General features: G+C 46.0%; 1 protein-coding gene across 1 annotated transcript in view; it reads right to left on the reverse strand.

The window, feature by feature from the left end:
• grin2ab (glutamate receptor, ionotropic, N-methyl D-aspartate 2A, b) overlaps positions 1-17,374 on the reverse strand; it is a 77,016-nt gene extending 59,642 nt beyond the window's left edge. Inside the window, exons 1-3 of the mRNA XM_040186772.2 lie at positions 17,169-17,374; positions 16,453-17,031; positions 15,483-15,689 (exon numbers count right to left, since the gene is read on the reverse strand). Coding sequence (XP_040042706.2) covers positions 15,483-15,689; positions 16,453-16,470 — 225 coding nt within the window. The 5' untranslated portion in view covers positions 16,471-17,031; positions 17,169-17,374. The remainder of the gene's footprint in view (positions 1-15,482; positions 15,690-16,452; positions 17,032-17,168) is intronic.
• Between the last annotated feature and the right edge of the window lie 2,178 nt (positions 17,375-19,552).

Genomic DNA, 19,552 nt, shown 5'->3' on the forward strand with positions numbered 1-19,552 from the left:
CCAGTGCCTTTATTTGAACATAATCTATGCCTGTGGGCAATGTTCAAAGTAAAGTGCCAGCTATTAATGGATAAAATAACCCTGAGGTAAATGTAATCTGATTGACCCAAGTCATGTGAGGGAAAACATTCAACATCGCTAAAGGCACTCAAACGTCTGCATCAATCAATAACGTTTGCCGAAATGAAAAGCAACATCTCTCTTCGACTCTGCATCCCCGGCGAATTCCAGTCTGCCACAGAGGCCTCTGAGCTCCCGTTCCGTACCTCGGCTTCCTCTGCCGTTACCTTTTCTTTCCCCTCTGCGCTGTGTGCGGATCTGAGGGAAGCAGATGAGTGGAGGAAATGCGGTGTGAAAGGCCTCGGGCGGAATGAGGAGCTAATGAAAACCATGATGCGAATGCTACGTTGCATCTCAGCCAATTTCTTACACCACGGCGGTCCGGCAGAGCTGAAAAACGCCCCCGGGAGGAAACGTCACGTCCACAAAGAGCAACCCACCGTCTCCGCGTCTGCCCTCTCCCCCTTTGCCAACTGTGCACACACACACACACACACACACACACACACACACAGACACAAATCATTTTCTTTAAATATATTAAAATATTGCTTCTTCTTCTTCTTTCTTTCTTTTTTTTTACTCTCTTTGCCTTATTCTGCCAGTCTTCTGCGGCCCGGGTTAGTGTGTGTGTGTGTCTGATCCGTGTCATCTCACACCCGGTCTAATCAGGCCCGTTAGTCAAGTCAGTACTTTCCCAGCTTGCTCTCTCTCTGCCCCGGTGCCCACAGAGTGGCCCTGCAGCTCCTGCAGCACTTAGCATACGCCGCTAAATCACACACCGCTACGCTCCTGTCCCGGGAAATCAGCGTCAGCCGCCACCGACGGGACAAGATAACGCCGAGCGTCCCCGGATGTTAGCGCGGGAGCTAACGGCACCGCCGGGGGCCCCCAAAAGGTGCGAAAACGTGGGGTCGCCTCTGTTTTTCTGAGGATCGGTGCTTAAAATCACATCCGCTGAGTCTTGTGATAAAAAGTGATCCAAAAGCGATGTTAGCGTTCATGCAAATTTTTTCACAGAACCCCCCACACGCCTGAAAAAATGCAAGATCTTTATAATGCAACATTCAGTGGCATAATTCTCTCGTGACCGGCTGTTCGCTCTTCTAGCGGTAGGAGAGCATCCAAACAACGGGGTCAGCGGCGCAAAGCGCGGGGAGCTTCTGTTTGTGCTCATCTTAACACGGCTCCAAAAAATTGTACAAATTTGCCTGTGAGCAGCAAATTACTCTTGTCCAAAAAAAATGTTTTCATTTCTGCGGCTGCAGTTAAACCTAGATTTGTGAAAAACGAAGCCTCTGTCAAAGCTGGAAACATCACACCCCGTGCTCAAAGGAGAGCGGGCGTTAAGAGGCCCTCAAGCTGCTTCGGGGACAGTGATTCAGAGGACGTCTTTGTGCACAGTGCAACACGTCCCGCGGCGATTTTCCTTGGATATAAGCGCATTTTTTGGTTCAGCAATGTTAGCCCTAACTCCTATTAAATGAAGCTCATGTGGGTGTAATTGTTTAAATCTATCAGTTCACAATTGCATTCCTTCATTCATTGCCAATGAAGCGGCTCTGGGTAGTGTCCCGAGCTGACAACACAAGTTAGGATCGCGGTTGTGTGGGCCTCGTTTACCCCTGGAAGCATCTTAAAGGGACACGGCGGCGAAAATGTGTCTTTGGAATCGCAAACAGTCAAACTTTGCGGGTTCGAAATGGCCGGTTTGCAGCTTTCTCGTGAGCAAAACAAAGGATAACTAATTCACTTTGGACTAAAACACTTCAAAACACCCACTGAGATCTTCTGCTTCCACTCTCACACGGAACACGTTGCGTTTTCTTCCAAAGACGGTGGCTAAATTCACGTGTATAATTGCATCAACAATTAATTGTTGTATCCACCATCCAACGTTTTTACCTTCATTAGTGACAACCAAGCCCATCTGGAACCGCTGTGTCGTGTACATTCCATCGCATTGCTGCATTCAAGGATCTGCTTTTTCCGCCACTAATGATCTCGGTAATAAAATTGGCAAGTGTTGCGTGCAGTGTGCAAGCTGAACATTGAATTAGACAATTAGATCTTTTCAATGCGGGATTATTTACAAAAACAACAAAACATAAAGCTTGGCAAGCATTAAATGAGCTTGTGGGGACAAAGTGTTTTTTTTGTCTTTGTCTGAGCGTCATGTGACCACATGGTGGTGCCTCGACGATGATGCTGGGGTCGTGTTGATGAAACTGAATAGTTCATTTATATTACTTTTCTCTGCAACCTTTGACTTTACCATGAATGCTTAAGTTAAAATGTATGCCGTTGAACCGTGAGCTCAGCCCAGTGCCAATGCGGATTAATATAATATGTCATATGATAATTCTTTTTGCTGTGCTGTGACACTGCCTCTAATCCAATGCGAAGACTTGCACATTTTCTACCAGCATTTCTAGTCCTAGTGTTCTAAAAGGGTTTTTTCTCATCATAAAATGCTGTTTTTTTTCCCGTTTAGTTTGTTAATCTCCATAAAACCCAGTTCCAAACTGAGTGTGTGGCCCAGATTTATGTACATATTCTCTCTCTCAATCTACATGAAATTAGCGTCTGATTTAATAAAGCAGCAGCTAATTATCAGTAACTGTGACTGCATATAAACAAGATCTCCAAAGGATGCCGTTCAGTGGTTAAATGGGGATACAATGAAGTAATAAGCTATGGAATAAATCAAGTAAAATGTAAGGATGTGAATTCCCATTAAACAAAATATAATAAGTTTTCAAACCATTTATTTCCCTGATAAAACTAGCAGAAATAATAAATTGGGCGGATATTACTACGAGATGACGTTTGGTTTAAAAAAAAACAATGCCAAAAAACAAATCTTTATCAATGCAGAGCAAAGCAAGCCATAACATAACAATAACAAGCCGTGTTATTTTGAGCAACTCTTAAGGTTTCAGCTGTTGGATAAAATTTTGCAGTTTGGCTTATTTGGAATTTATTCATTTAAGTGCTTGAGGTGAAATTTGTTCTAACATATCAAATGTGTTGAAAAATGAAATACCAGTGCAACTTATGCAAAGTGTTGAATCCTTGGAATGCATAAGAGGAAGTTTGAGTTCAGGTTGAGGTCAAAAGATCACAACTCTCCGTTCTCTTTTTTTTTTGCAATCTGGTGTTCCTTCATAACTCAAACACGTGTTGCTTTCTAAGAAGCGCCCACTCTCATTTCTAAATAATTCACTGTAGCTCTCCTACACATGTTTCTGCTGTCATGGTGATTTCTGCAGAATGCAAGATTAGTCATTTTCATCTCTCCCACCACACCTTTAATATACAATTTCAAATGTGCTACTGTACTGCAGAGGCAAGGAGTTTTTCCTTGTGAAAGTAAACCCCAGAATAGTGGGCGAGCCTCAATAAATGTACCAGAATGTGCAGTCAGCCATTTTTTATCACGTCTCCCCATGTTACGTGTGCAATCTTCCTTTAAATGCTAAATGCATTTGCATGAATAAGAAAGGCACAGTTCACTGATCGCACGCAAGCCATGTCTCAGATGACAGGCGCCCTGCGCTTCCAGGCCGGTGCACCTGATAAATAACACGTTTGTATTTGTTGACTTGTTGTCTAGTCGCACTGTTTGGCAGTAGTCCTAAGTACCCAGAGTGCAATGCGGGAGTAATACACCAACGTGCAAATGGTAAATGAATGTTCCCCAGTGACGGAATGTTTTAATAGTTTTTAAAGGTTGAACCTTTGATTTTCTTTAAGGTTGTATTCATTGACGACTGAAAAGGGAGCCAGAGTTTAGGGTACATAGAGATTTAAGGAGGAGAAAATGGGAAAGTTGAGGAGGAAAGGATTGATTTTCCAACTCATAATTTCTCTTTTTAAAAGCGAGCGGTTCATCGCCATGTTTGCTGAGAAAGATATGTAATGTGCAAAAGTTAAAAGAAGAGTGGACACCCACCTTTATTGTTTCTTAGTTTTATTTGGCTGAAATAGCACTGTGAGAAAAGTAGTTTGTCACCAGTCTGCGCTTAGTTATGCCTCAGTTGGGTTAAAAAAGAAATTAAAACACATTGCAGATGGCGGCGTGACGTCCTCAAGCACATATTGGAAATGTTTTTAAAAGGTGTGGAATCCTTGAGAAGAAAAACTAAACCTTGTTGCTTGCTTTTTGTGTGTTTTTCTTCTCCTTAAAAAAAAGAAGAAATGTTGGCAGGAGTTTGACTGGCAGGTCTTGAATCATGTCATCAAAGTTTCACATGTTTACTGGGAGGGATGAACAGCGTCACAGGTGTCTGATCGCAGCTCGGTAATGTCACCATCGTACGATGGTGGTGAAATAGCAGTAAAATAAAACACAACATCTCCATTCATCAAGGTAAGGACGTGTACATTCAACCACGGGACTTTGTGAAATGTTCCCTTAAGCAGGGGTGTTATTGAAGGAAACGTACGGTTGTAAAACAAAAGTTAAGTTTACCACGTGTTCACTGCTGAGAGACAAAGCTAAAATTCGATGTAACTGATTGAAATGTGGTGGAAAGTGGAGGCTCGCACTGCACACGCTTGTTTGAGCGTTTTTTGAAACGGGAGGTTGGGTTTGGGAGAGAACGTCCAGCAGACGGGTGAATATTCAGATGGCCACACAGAGACCACATCACCTTCATGTCTGACGGTTATCGCAGCTCCACAGGTGAAGGACATCGCACATCGCAGCCAATCAAACTCAGTATTTTAGATGGAAGCGCTACCATCTGGTTTTAGGGTTTTAAATGCAAAAGGAAAATGGAAGTAATCCCTGAAAGAATTTGGATTAAACGTTTTGGCATCCGACCATTTTTTGTCAACAGCACAGCAGGTTTGTTGGTCTTTTTTGTCCCTTTCTTAATGTACAATATTAAATGTCAATTTCCGTGTTGGGGGGAGACACCGCTGGTAAATATGGTAGAAATATGTATATAAAAAAATAATTAATAAATGTAATACAAACGTTTAAAAAACCCACAGTTGATTACTCACATTCAATTGAATAAATTATCCGGAGGATTCAGTGGACGATACTGAATTGGAGAATCAGGCTCAGTCTGAGAAAACGTTTGAATTAAATAGTAACCGCTAGTAAAAAGTATAGTTTTATTTTAAGTAGTTTGCCACAAGAGTCATAAAAGCAGCCCGTGTCAACACTATTGTAAGGAAATATGTCTGTGATTTGCTAAATCTGATATGTTGTTGATAAGATATCAATAAAGCAAACACACAAACCATTTGATGTCGAATCAAACGACTTCCTGCTCTGAAGCAAACATCGTTTTTACAGAATCAGACGGAGCCAAGCACACTTGTGTTTGATTTAAAGGTGCATCAATAGTACAGAAAAGTAAGCAAACAGAGATACAAACAACACAATCCGCAAATATTCGCAGACTTAACTCTTGCTCCCTTTTCCTTCCGCCACCGCTACCACATGATCCAATGAGAAATCGGCTTCATTTCAAAGCAACCTTTTAATACAGGTGCACTTTCACATCATATACTTAAATATGCTTTTTGTGACCCGGGAGCAGCGGGGTTTGTATTTACCAGAGATTGCTTTTCATTTGCCAACGCGCACCGAGCATCGTTATCCGCCCACCCGCAGGGCACGCCGCACAAAGCCGTGTCCTCTGCAGTCCTCGGCGGAAGATGACGGAAAGGTTCCCTCTGAAACATCACGTTTTTTTATTTGTTTAACAGTGAAGGAAGCTCAACGTGCCCCTAGTTTGTCCTCGATTCAAATAAAAAGGCTTCCTGCTACACATCGTCTTTTAACGGCCCGCCGGCCTTTTTGCACATTAAAATTTCAAATGTGTGTGCATATGTTTAGGGGAAACACTTCTGGCCAAATTTCCTTTTTTTTTTTTTTGCTCGTGGTCGGTGTGGAACCAGGGGAAGAAATGTCCACGAGAGATCTGTCATTCATATTTCATTTATTTCATTTATTTATGATAAATATGAATAAACAAGGACACTGCCAAACAGAAAGGACACGCTCCCTTATTCATCAGGGGGGGGGAGCCGCATTGTGCGTTTGTGTAACTGCGTTTGTCTGACTGTCGTCGGCTGCGTCCGACTTTGATGGGTGTTGTTCATGTTACTGTGCAGCACGATGTGAAGCAAGAGGGTGGGGCATGGCGAGAGGCCCCATTGTGAGGTAGTTTGATAGGCTCCATTTCACATCCTAATTTCACTTAACTCTATTTAGGGTGTGAAGGAGGTGTGAATGTTTCAATGTACAATGATGATTTGAACCAATGTCCTGTGTCGTCAAAGAGCTTTTATTCAGTACCTGGATATAATCCACCAGACGGCCAGAGAGGTATTTGCACAGGTTCGTTCTTGTGAAGAACTTGTATGAATTTTTTTTTAAGTGCATCTGACCCCAAAAAAACGGCACATACCACCCGGGTCACAAGAACAGAGCGCAGGGGGATGAGCTAAGACTTATGAATATACAATGGGATTTTTTCAAGCTCTCAATTATTCAAAAGAGCTGAAACATTAAAATGACACATGACGGCCGTAGACAATCATTTGTGATCCTTGTTAGACGACCGCATGTAATGAGGAAATAAATCCTGCTTTTATTCTTTTAATTTTTAACCCCAAACCGGGTTTCTGCTCGTTTTAATGCAGGAGAAGTGCACCGCTCTCGTCCCCGATTTATTATTGATGAAAGCGAAGATGCTTATTAATCCACCATTTTTTTCAGAAGACTACATATTTCTGTAATAAATTGAGGGAATAAAAGTACTGATGTGAAATATTTTGTGGAATGAAAACGGCAGATAACGTTTTGAACCAATAGTGGACATTTCCTCTGATCTTATCTGATGTCACGTGTGGAAGATGTGGGACTAACTTGATTTCTGCACAGCGTTTTCTTTCCTTTTTTTTCTTGAAGATGCACTGCCCACTTAGCATGTTCTTTCCCCTTTCATGTTTTCCTGCCTCTCAGATATGCACATTACCTCATAAATGTGCTGCCAGTTTTACATTTCCCTTTTCTGTAAAAGTCACGACGGCACTCTTCCTGCGGTGGACTTATTAACAAAGCAGCCAAAGGTTAAATACACGTCGTGCTCTTAGTTTAAAAAAAAAATCCATTGAATAAACTATTAAATATTGTGAATGAGACAGATTTTAAACTTGAAGAGATATTTGCCTCTTCTTTTTTAATTAATAAACGATTTTATATCATGATATTGATACATTATATTGTAAAACAGTAACAGAAATCTGCTTACTGATAGAATAATGTTGTGAATTTAAAATGAATTAAAAGTACAATCCAAAATTGTAATATTCCACCGTCAGTAGACATTAGACAAATGTATATTATCTAGAGTAGAGTGGTGATTGTCAAAGTGAGGACTGGGGACCCCCAGGGGGCCATAGCACTCCGCCAGGGGGGTCCGCTAAATCATTTTGCGGACCCTGTTGTGTGGTACAGCGGTGTATACAAGTGATATAACACTCACAAATATTCCATACTCGACTCCAATTTGTATATTCTTTACCTGTGTCACGATTAAGAGGGGCCCAAAATCAGAATAGTCATCAGACCCGTCTCCCTCGCAGCAGAGTTCTGTATCCAACCCATTGTGAAGCTGATGTGAAACATATTAGGGCATTTAATACTGAGAAGCGGGGGCGAGCGTCTCCGGCGCTCACAGGGCTCGTTAATTAAGACTTAAACAGCAAAACGTGTTTTCAAATCCATCGCTCACGAAGCCTGAGAGGGACCTGAGAATCACGTCTTTTCCCATAATGAATAACGGGATGTTTCGTTTAAAAGGAGACCTACTGTATCTCTCAGTGCATGAAAGAAATACTTTAGCACACAGGTGAAGGCGGCTATTCCCCAGATCCAAAGAGCACACGTTTGACGGCAAAAGAAATCTTTGATCATACATCTCTGGGCACCAGTGTCTGGTTAACATGTTTTTTTAAAGCTACTTATTGCCGTTAAAAGCTGCACTTGGCGGGAGGCTTCAAATGGACCCACATCGCCGGGAGCCTCGTCTGGCTGAGGCAGCACCTGTCGCCACAGTGGAATGGAGCATTATACCTGGAGTAATGGGTTTCGGGGATGATTTGCGGATGCTTCCGGAATGGTTTTGGCCTCAGCATCTCGCTGCCTGGCAGAGCTCTGAGGAGGATCGCGTTAAAAAAGGAGAGAATGTAATCTGACTAGACGCCGACACGCTAGAACATCGAGTGAACGAGGTCGTTTTGGAGTGGAATTCCAAAGATTTGTATTCAAATGACACGGTTATCTAATGATACATTAATGCACTATACTTTAAGGCCATTTATTGGCATGCAGATACTTTGTTTCACCTCACGACGCGAAACAAAGTATCCGCAGGTTTCTGTTAACATATTTATCTTATCAGTTTGTGTCTCCGGGGTGAGCATATTTAGCATATCTTTGACAAATTGCTGCACTGGGAAATAAGTATAAAAATCTACAAAAGCATCATTGCGCCATTTAAATCAAAGAATGTGGTCGCACGGCAACCTGCGGCTCGGAAAAGTGAAGACGTGCCTGAGACGTGCATTCTTTCTCATGGCCATCAGGGGGCGACTCGTTGCAACAATAACTAGGGTTAGATTGTCTAGAAGTCTGTGGGAAAATCATTTATTACCTCGGTAATAAAAACATAGCCCGTCTCCGCCCATTACTCTCCACATCTGCTGCAGAAACTCTGACCCATCACCTCTTGAATAGACTACTGCAATATCATTCTTTATGGCACATCATGCAAGATCCTAAATAAAGTCCAGTACAAACAAAACTCTGCTGCTCGACTGCTCGCTCACTCCCGTGCCCACATCCCCCCTGTTCCACGGAAAACCCCGCTGGCTCCCCGTCCCACAACGGATCCAATACAAAATCCTGCTCCTCGCTCACAAAGCGCTCCATAATCAGGTCCCCTTCTACGTCACTGACCTGCTCCACCTCCGCTCGAGACTGCACCGCCCCACATTCAAAACACAAATCAAAACCCACCTCTTTAGAACTGCTTTTAATGTATGTATAAAAATGTTTTATGTAAAGTGCTATATAAATTAAATGTATTATTAGTAGTAGTAGTAAACATTGCAAAAATGAGCGTGGACCCGATCTCTGGTTTCAGGTGTTCACTTTGTAAGTTATGTTCCTGTTTACGATTAAATAGACGATGAAGCTGTGTATGGTAAAGAGCATGGCTACCTTGTGATTGACAGGTCATTACCACGACGTAGTCCAAACTCAGAGTTGTTTTTTCTTCTTTTCAGCACCTTAATCCTTTCACGGTATGTTTTCAGTTCCGGACATTTTGATTGCCTGTATATTGTTCAGGCGCCGAAAAATATAAGAGGCGAATGCAATTAATACCTTACAGATGTGATGGTGAATCTAATTAAAGTAGCAATATCTTTTGTCTAGCACTTTGCGTCACAAACGGATGAATAACATTCAAACAAACACACACAAAAATCAACAGCAGAATCAATAAAAGCAGAGTCGGTGCTCTTGGAGGTCTCATAGCTGTTGTGGTTTTACAAATTGGAGACAAAAGAGACCTTTGACTGAGGCGAAAACACTGAATAACAAAGTGAGAAGACATTAGAGCCTGGATGTCTTCCGTCTAACGGATAGAGGATAAAACAACACGCCCCAAAATGGGGAACCTTCTTCATTTTGCCATTTTCTCCAGCACGTTGTCCACTGTTTTTTCTGCCCTTGGATATTCATCCATGTAGCTGAGGAGCACATTCGCACGAACCGGTAGCGCCGCTCCCTTGTCAGCAGGGCGCGGCGGTGATGGCGAGTGACAGCCTCACAACAGCCCGTGACGCCGACTTAAAAGAGCCACAGATGTGTGTCAGCGAACCTCAGCGTCCGCCTGGCGTGAACACATGTATCGCCTGAACGCTCGGCTGAGCGGGGCCAGAGGAGAAAGGGGGCCGCGTGGACAATGCTAGGTAGGCTACGTGTGGAGCTAGCCTATTAGCCGCTCACCTGTATCAGGCCTTTACAACGGGACCAGCAGGGCGCGTGCGCCTGGTGCTGACATCTGTATCCGGACACGTGGCGAACAACGCAACGTGTCGGATTGGCCGGCGCACATCTGGAGGAGTGTTTGCCGATTAGTCTGCGTGCTCCTCCAACTTAAATTTGCATTCGTTTGCCCATTTGCGTGATCCGATAATTGAAGACGACACCTCGAGACTCTCAACGAGAGGCACAAGGGTTGAAATAAGTTTCCAATATGCGCTTATGAGGAAATAAGCAGCAGTTAAATAGTGAATGCATTTTTTCAGAGGCCACGTCATATATTGGTTTGAGGGCCTTCATGTGCGTCCTTCAAGTTGCTTTACTGAACTACCTATTGGTCGATGTTGAGCATGTGATCACAAACCAAACAGTCGTGTTCAGCTTGCAAATGTTATAGTCGCTGTTGTTTGACACAAAAAAAAAAAAAAACTTTTTTTCCCTTTCAAAATTAAATTATATGTGTATTTCTGGAGCCTCTGTTTTCACAAAGAAACATAACATGGGGAAAATAATACATTTAACTTGTTTACGAGGCAGAGTGATGAAATTCCTTGAGGACCTAACATCATTGGCACAGTTAGCGCTGAGCACACATTGCCAGACTTTCTTTTTTCGAAATGCTGGCTTATCGAGAGAGTTACAGAGTTACCTTTTACAGCCTCCTGTAGAAACAGAACGACGGCTTCGTGGTATATTACCGTGCGGCTCCATAGTGCGTTGCTAGTTCCTACCCCACACGCGTTATCTCCTCTGGCATGACAATGTCTGATTCATCGATAAAGTTCATTAATCACCTCGGGGGCCTCAACATATGTAAAAAAAATGTAAATGAAGCGGAAATCATCTTTCCTGGAATCGGCGAGACCGCGTGATCCCCGTTGGGAGTCAAAGCGGCCCAAGAGAACTGATACGGTTATACGACTGATCTCGCAACCGTGGAAAACTGAATCAAATTGGATTTGAGATGCTAAAGAAGGTCTTAACGAGGACAGCTTTGTATCAGTTTGGGTCGTAATCTGGTTGCCGTAAAGGCATAAAACGGGAGCGTTGGTTTTGGCCGGAGTGGCGGTTTCGGGCCGACGGCACGGAGGCAGCTCATAAGCCTCTTTTGGGAGCGGGGAGAAAAGCCCTCGGACGGACAGTGTGAAAGCCATCGTTTAAGGTAACGGATCAGAAGGAGAAGGAAAGCCACATGTTGTGTTTAATAGCAATCACGCTAATTCAAAAGCACACTATTCAAATAGACCCAGTGGGGGGCACTGGGTCTATTTGAATAGTGTGCTTTTGGAATCTGAAATGAAACATCCAGCATCTTGAAAGCCGTAAGCTTCCCTCCCGAAAGATGGAACCTGACATCAAAGGAGATCTGTGTGCGTCTTTTTTTAACAATGGCCGCCGACTACCGATAATAATGTTAAGATTTTACAGTTTTCAAAAGGAACATAAACCTTTTCAAGCACGGCTAATCAAGGTTTTGACATAAGGATAAAATCCCAACTGTTTTCAAAAGGAACATAAACCTTTTCAAGCACGGCTAATCAAGGTTTTGACATAAGGATAAAATCCCAACTGCAGATGTAATATTAAAAGTGTTGCTGACAGTGATCAAAGAACAGAGAATTGTCGCCCCCCAAAACCCCAAAGTGTGCAACGCGGAGCATTTAGCTGCTAAACAGTCAAAAGAGGGTCAATGTCAGACGTACATTTACTAGGTAGCAACTGTGTGGGCACATCGCTAATACCAATGATGTTTATAGCTTGTTAGCTGCAGGTAAATGGCTTTTTTTTTTTTTTAAATGAAGCTATAAAAATACATTATTTACCTGAATCAATTTCATTTTTCATAAGGAGAACGTCAGGTGTTTTATGCCTGTGTATTACACTGTTTGAGATGGTGCGAGACCAACAACACTTTTGACCGGATCACGTGTTTCTCTCTCTCTGGATTTTTCCCAAATCCCAAGTGTCTGTGCGCTGAGCCACGGACATTTACACGTCGTCTTACGGTCTGAATCGCTGCCAATGCAGCTCGATAAAGGCCACAGATTATTTAGCGCCCCGTTAACCTTTATTTCCCCATCTGTTAAAGAAACAAAGTCATCAATAATAGCATTATAATAGGCTAAAACCTTCTGTGAGAACAAAAAGAAACTGGTAGAGGGTTGGATAAGTCCTTAAAGTTAACATTCAAGTGTCTCATGTGGCACATGAACCAAAAACAACCCAAAGAAACGACGTTCAATGCAGTCAAACGCACGTGCAGCGGTTGAGAGCTTAAAAATCCATTTTCTTCGACCATTCAGCACAGAGACATTCGGGATATGAGACTGTTCTGACGGATTTGTTTAGAATGGCAACACGAAAGAAATTCTGCTTCTAATTCCCACGGGAGACGGCGTCAATGTCTCGGTTACAGCTCTATTATAATTATCATGCCTCTAAATCCACCCGTAAATCCACCTCTCAAGTAGGATCAAGATTATCACGATTCTCAGCATCAAAACTATCCGCCTTTGACTCGTGAAAAACACAGATACGAGTTTTACAGATTGATCGAAAGTAGAATCTGATTTACAAAACCACAGATATTATTCCTCAGGGTTGAAGCCCCCCCCCCCCCCCCCCCATATCTCAGATCTATTCCAATGAGATTACCTAAATCTTATCAGTAAAGTTGGGGTGGGACTGTATAAGGCTTATCTCGAACTGAACACTGAAGGGAACATTTAAAAAAGCATTAAAGGAACTCAGGTGTGTGGTAGCATTTAGTCGCGTTAGCGTCTCACGCTAAACGTGCTGAGGTTCAGGATTTTGGGGGTTTGGTGCATTTGATCTCTAGATCAGCATCTTTATTTTTGTTTTGTTCAATGCCGTTACGGAACAGATGCTAAAAGAACCGCTACTTCAAGCATAACACTTAAACCAAATAATTGTCCACATTCAGAGGATTCTTAAATACTGAACGCGTGTGTTCCTTTCTTTTGTGGAATGGTCAAATTCACAGAAATGGAGCATCTTTGCAAAACAACAACTGCCCCACTTAATTCTAAAAATATCAGTTCAAAACCTTGTATCATTCAAACGCTACTTAACACCTCCACGGCTCACTAACTCATTAAATGAGACCACCAACTGTGTTTTCATTAAATGACTAAACGGGGCACGTTCTTAAGAGGCTTTTGGGTTATTAACTTGTGTCTGAAAGAGCGCCATCGCACATCAACACGCAGAAGATCAACAGGGGTCAAATGAGTCATAATCAAACGTCACTCCACACTTTTCCCCCCGGTATTTGCGAGGGACGGGAACATGGAAACGCTCACGGTCGTCGTCCTCCCGAAAGCCGCGTGCGACCCTTGATTGTACGTACACGCGAATCAGAAAACATTTATTTGCCAAGTTCGCTTTACACGCCAGGAAAGTGTCACGGCGGGCGGTGCAACACAAACGGGTCCAACACCACCGAGGTCGGGTTTAATTGAAGGCCACGCCGCAGGCCCGACGGCTGCGCCGCGGGTTGGCGGCGCGTAGCGTTCTAGGCAGAACCTACCTGAGCGGATGGGGAGATCCGACCACAAATACCTGGCAGATGAGCAGATGACTCGCTGCAGCTGTTATCTGTGGACGTGTCGATACAATCCTTCAGGACAGATACAGCTACAACGCAGGCCAGGAGGGGGCACATTCCACCCACAGGTTCATTGGCTTCTCTTTTTTTTTAGCATTTTATTTATAATTATTCTTCATAAGCTCTAGGTTGCAATCGTGTGTGTGTGTGTGTGTGTGTATACTCCTACCTAAAACCCTCTATGTTTATGGAAGAGGGAGCAGAGAAAAGGGAGAGAATATGAGGATTTTTCTGGTTTTAACTGAGCTGTAAAAACATCATATCTAGAAACACCAGAGCAATATCCTCAGTCTAAAGGTGTCCAACAAAGCGGTTTTGTTGATTATCTCTCTGTCCGATAAAGGCACAACAATAATTGCAATATTTTTGGACTATCTCAGTCAACAGATGTTAAAAACTCTATTTAGCTTCCGTGAAGAGACTTCCCCACTTGCAGGCTTATGTAGATTTATGGGCTAATTTTGGGCTCTGGCTCTAAAAATGTCCTGCACACAATTAAAAACAAAAAAACTGCCGGCGGAGCGACGCGCTGCGGTCTGATTGCTCACCTACAGCAGCCTTCCATCGGAGAGAAGAAAGAAATATATTTTTATTTTACGAGAAGAGCGTATCGAGCGAGAACTCGAATCTCACCGGTTCCCCTTTGGTTGCCATCGAGCCACTCTCAACGGGCCCATCTCGTTACAGGCGCCGCGGTTCCGGTCCGAGAACAGCACATTCAATGTGAGGGATTAGGGAGGCTTCAACAGCGGGGCGGCAGAACAACGCGGTTTCCTTTCCGGCAACGCAGCGAGTCCCGAACTACCTGTTTCGCCCAAACGCCCGGGGACGTTTGGGGCGAAACGGCTCAGCGAGACGAGTCCCCGACACTATCGAACGCTGCAGCCAGGAATGGGACTCAGAGCGCGGCGCGCATCGCATCGCCGCCAATTCATTCCACCTTCCTGCTTTGTTGCAGTCGTGGCTTGATAGCAGGCCGAAGGTACCGTGCCCAGCCGAGCGGGAAAAACACTCTCTGGAACGGAAAGAAAAGGGAATAGAAAAGCAGGCCCTCGCCACGGGCGCGCCGCTCAGGGGGTTTAAAGATGTTAACGCACATCACCCAGAAGTCATTGCGGCTTTTGGGGTTTTTAAACAACGGCAAAGAAGACAACCACAGCGACCGGCCCTCCTGCGTTTGAGCCCCACGGAGTTGATCTCCATTTGTGTCACCCCGCTATTGGAGAAAATAGGCTACTGCTGAGCACACGCACAGCGCCTGTGCCTTCACAACAGCACACGGCGGCGTGACGGAGGATTTGCCCTCGATGATCATGTGGTACAGTTACACACATGCAGATAGAAACGCACACTATTTAGCATTAAAGTGACAGTCTCTACCAGTCAGCATTGGTTAGCCTGATGGAGATGTATGGGAATTGGGGCCTGATGTTGTGCCATGTCAGGCTTCCATGTCCCTGAGAAAGGAGAAGACACTCCAGCGTGTCAGACTTGGCACGAGGAGCGGGAAGGAAAACGGAAGAAAATGTGTTTCTACAACGTGACCGCGTTCAAAGCCTGAAAACTGTAATTTGAGATCTGAATTCATTACACGGCCAACGGGGGGGGGGGGGGGAGAAGAAGTGATGCAACAGCGCCGCTTAGCGTCGCGCTCTAGAGGCCGCGCGCCTCCCCCCCCCCCCTCCCTCCCCCCTCTCACCGGACGCGCGTGCTTACCTTCGGTGTCACAAAGCGTCGCTGCGGCAGGGTTGCGGTCGCGGAGGTTTTGCGCCTTCTTCTGCGGAGTCCGTGCGGTGAATGTTGCGTTTTGCCGCCGTGGTGCGGGGGCCTGTGCGGGCAGCCGCCGTGACCCGCGCGCTTACTGCCATTCTGGTTCCTTCTCACAGCGTCGGTGAAACCAGAGGAAAAGTGTTCAAACTTGATCTGGGGAAGGGGGGGGGGACGAGCAGAAAGGAGAACGCTGATGCTTGTTGCACTGCAACCCCCTTAAAAGCGCAGACTTGTTGCATTTGATTCTGGATCTACAAAACGACGCACACCTGCGCGAGGGAGTCACCCAATGCCATCATGTTCCTCGGGACTCATTTTAACAGATCAAACAGCAGCTCGGACCAAGTGCTTCTGTGTGTGTGTGTGTGTGTGTGTGTGTGTGTGTGTGTGTGTGTGTGTGTGTGTGTGTGTGTGTGTGTTTGAGCTGTAACGGGCGCGTGCGCAATTGGCACGCGCGCGTGTGCGCAATTGGCGCACAAACGCGTTTGTGTGCGTGCCTCTTTTTGGGGACGCGGAGACACGGGCTTATTGGACGGAAAGCCCGCGTGACGAAAACAAGTTCAATTCAGAGGGTAGATTGTTGTACGCGCTCTGCGGGTGTCACGCGCGCGCGTGAGTGTGTGTATGTGTGTGTGTGTGTGTGTGCGTGCGTGTCAGAGAGCGCGTTGTAAACAGCCTGTGGCTCCTCGGCAAATATTCCCCTCACGCTCGGTGTTTTTCAGGGCATGCAGCAGGTTGCGCGTCGGGGGGACGAAAGGAACACCGACGCGCCTCTGCTCCACTTTGGAGAGAGAGACACACAAAAAAAAAACCTCACTGAAACACCGACAACTGCCGCTGAATGTCCGCGTCCCTCCCCCGGTTGGAGAGAGAGTTAACGTTAGTTCCCCCCCTCCTCCCCCCAAAGCATACTCACCCCATTCCCGTGACACATCTCTCCAGGCGGCCAGGTGGAGATGACATTGCAGCCTGTTACTCCATTCGAGTGCCCTCGGCAGGAGTGGGAATCACGTACGACTCTCCTCCGTCAAATTAATCCATCAATTTCTCCTCCATCCAGTGCGCCCCCCTACCCCCCATCCCTCCCACCACCCCCCTCCAAAAAAAAAAAAAATACAGCACCACACGGATAAATCCACCTGTCTGCCCGTGAAGATCTCCCGCTCCAAAGGCGCCTCACCTCCCTCCCGCCTCCTCCCCACCCTCCGGTAAATAGGTAGTATTCCTCTCGGTTAAGGTGTCAAACACCGGAGACGAGCAGGGGGGAAGGGGGGGGGGAGGCGGGGGAGCGAAGAGAAGCCGTTGAGGTTCGGGAGGTGGGGGGTGGGGGGGGGGATCAGTCAGACTCCAGACTCCAGAATCCACATTAACGCTCGGTTTGGAATCTCCAGCGGCAGCCCCGCGCGTACCGCAGTGAGGGCTTGTGGACAGGTGCGCGCCTCCTCCTCCTCCTCCTCCTCCTCCTCCTCGCGCCGCTCGCGGATTTCTTGGGAGACTGAAGGGGAATTCCGTCACAAATAACACCAAAACGCACACACACATTTAAATATATATAAATATAATATATATATTTATATGTATATATAAATATATCCACACACTCGAATTGTCTCTCTTTCCCGCTTTGCTCACCCTGCTTCTCCCCCGCGCGCCCTCCGAATGAGCACCGCGCTCCCGCCGCAGCACGCGAACACCCGGGACGAATGGGGCGCAAGTTTAAACGGGTCGAGGTATCTGAGCAGCGCGACGCTCCCGCAGCCCGACGAGCGCCCGGGCGGAGTGAAATGAGGAGGAGATGTTCTCCGGCTGTGTCTTCACCCCGCAGCCCGCCCGCCCACGCCGCCTCGCTGGCTGGAGGTACTTACACATCAGCCTAGTTAATTAAACATATGGGCAACGGGCCTGAATGGGAGAAGGGTGGTGGGGTGGAGAGGGGAGGGTGCGGGGGGAGGGGGGGGGGGGGGGGGGGGGAGGGGGCACTTGGGTGACTTCATCCTCCTATTATTATAAAATATCAAGAGGATATGTGGCGAGTTAGGAGGGCGAGCGCTCCGGATGTCTAGCCCTCCAAAAAAACTTTACTGTTCTTTAAAACGGAAACGTCTCTTCCTGTTCTGCCCCCCCCACCCCACAGGGATGAATAAAAGGTGCCTCACCGTCACCTGCTGCCGCTTATAGCCAAAATAAACCGCGTGCGCGCGTTTGTGCAGCGCGTCTGATTCTCCGCTCGAGCGCGCGTGTGTGTGTGTGTGTGTGTGTGTGTGTGTGTGTGTGTGTGTGTGTGTGCGCGCGCAGTGACGACCGCGTCACCTCCTCGGTGCATCTTTTGCGCGCAGATTAAACATTTTAATATCCGCTGAAGTGATAACTCGATCTCCCCCAGTGGGGGAACACGGCTCCCCTCGCGTGGACGTGTCACGTCACCTCATCAGCGCCGCGGTTGGTAAAAGGCTGCGGGTAAGATAAGAGGAAATAGAGCCATCGCTGAATTACGCTCCTGCAAATTAAACATAATTAGCCGATCAAAACTGCAGCACAGGGCCGGGGGGTGCGGGGGGGGGGGGCTCCTCAGGGGAGCTCCCTCCCCCACCCCCCCATCTCCGCATCTCCCTCTGAGTGTTCCCATTGAGTCCCTTTGCAGACAGATGGTGCACGGGGGGTCATGTAAGCCAGCCGGAGGGATCTACCAGGACTGGCTGTTGAGTTACACTTTGAGGCCAAACACGGTATAAGCAGACCGAGAGGGCTTGTTATTAAGGAACACTTCACTTCCCTCCTACTCCTCCTCCTCTATCCCGAGAATAAAAATCTCCACCTGTTGAGGTCCTCTATCCTCCTCCGTCAGAGCCAGAGCCTCCGAGGCTTGAAATAAAAGAATCCGCCGATTGCGTAACGTGGACATAAAAGAGATGGAGACAGACCACACAAGGAGTGGTCTCTACTTTTTCTTACGAGGGAAGGATTCCTGAGGTTCCGAATTGAATACCGCTGCTTTTCCATCAGGCCAACCCCTGTCCACGAGCCTCTTCTCCAGCTATTCATCAATAGAGACGGGACAGGCCGGACTTAGGACATCCTCCTGGGACTGTAGAAAATCTGGCCCAACGCTATTTAGAGCCGCTTCAAATTTTTCATCGGAGCTCTCAATATCTATATTTAAATATTAACCGTTTCCAAGGAAATAAAATTATCCATTCTTGTTTTTAAAAGGTTTTAAAAAGCTCCCCATTCGTCCATATAAATATAGTCTCATTCGAGGCCCCGCGGCGGCCCCTATATGCGGTGATTTTTGGGACATTCTGGTGGCGAGATTCTCTCTGTCTCCGCGCACAGCGGCGTGGACGATAGCGAGTCAGCTCTGCTCTGTTTTTTAGACAGCTGTGTGTGTTGGAAAATACATTGACGTGTGTTCCCGTTACACGAATCGCTCGGCTCGGTCGCCGTCAGATCTTTCAGGGGCCAACGTCACATCGGACTGAAGTCAACCGGGCGTGTGGCGTCGCAGAGACGAGGCCGGAGACGCTCGGCTCGAGGCTCCTATCCTGCAGTCCAAGGGGCATCTTTATCTCTCCGTTTTTTATGCCCTGTGATTTCACAGGGGGCCCAATTACGAAACATTTGGAAAACAAATTGGCCCCATTATTGGCGGTTGGAGCGTCATCACCGTACTAAGTATTTGATTATGACTTTGTGTAATTACTGAAGACAAAAGCTCATTCCACTGATGTTGTTTAGGTAACAGTCGAAGCCCAGTGCTCTGAAATTTGGAATGAATTAGAGGAAATAAAATGTCCAACCAAAGCAGCTCCAACTATGAATCCAGCAGGCTCACAAACAAACTGTTAAATAAATGAATAAATAGCAGGCAAGAGAGAATTATTACCCAAGGCCTCTGACAAAAATGACGTGGGCAATTTTTTTGTATCCATGGTAACTGACTTCTTCAGTGTCATCACTTTAGCGTATCGGGAGAGGCGCCACCCAGATTTTTTATTTTATTTTGCCTCACGGGTTGT

Source organism: Gasterosteus aculeatus, chromosome 9 (assembly GCF_964276395.1).
Source record: "Gasterosteus aculeatus chromosome 9, fGasAcu3.hap1.1, whole genome shotgun sequence".
NCBI classification, from domain to species: Eukaryota; Metazoa; Chordata; class Actinopteri; order Perciformes; family Gasterosteidae; genus Gasterosteus; species Gasterosteus aculeatus.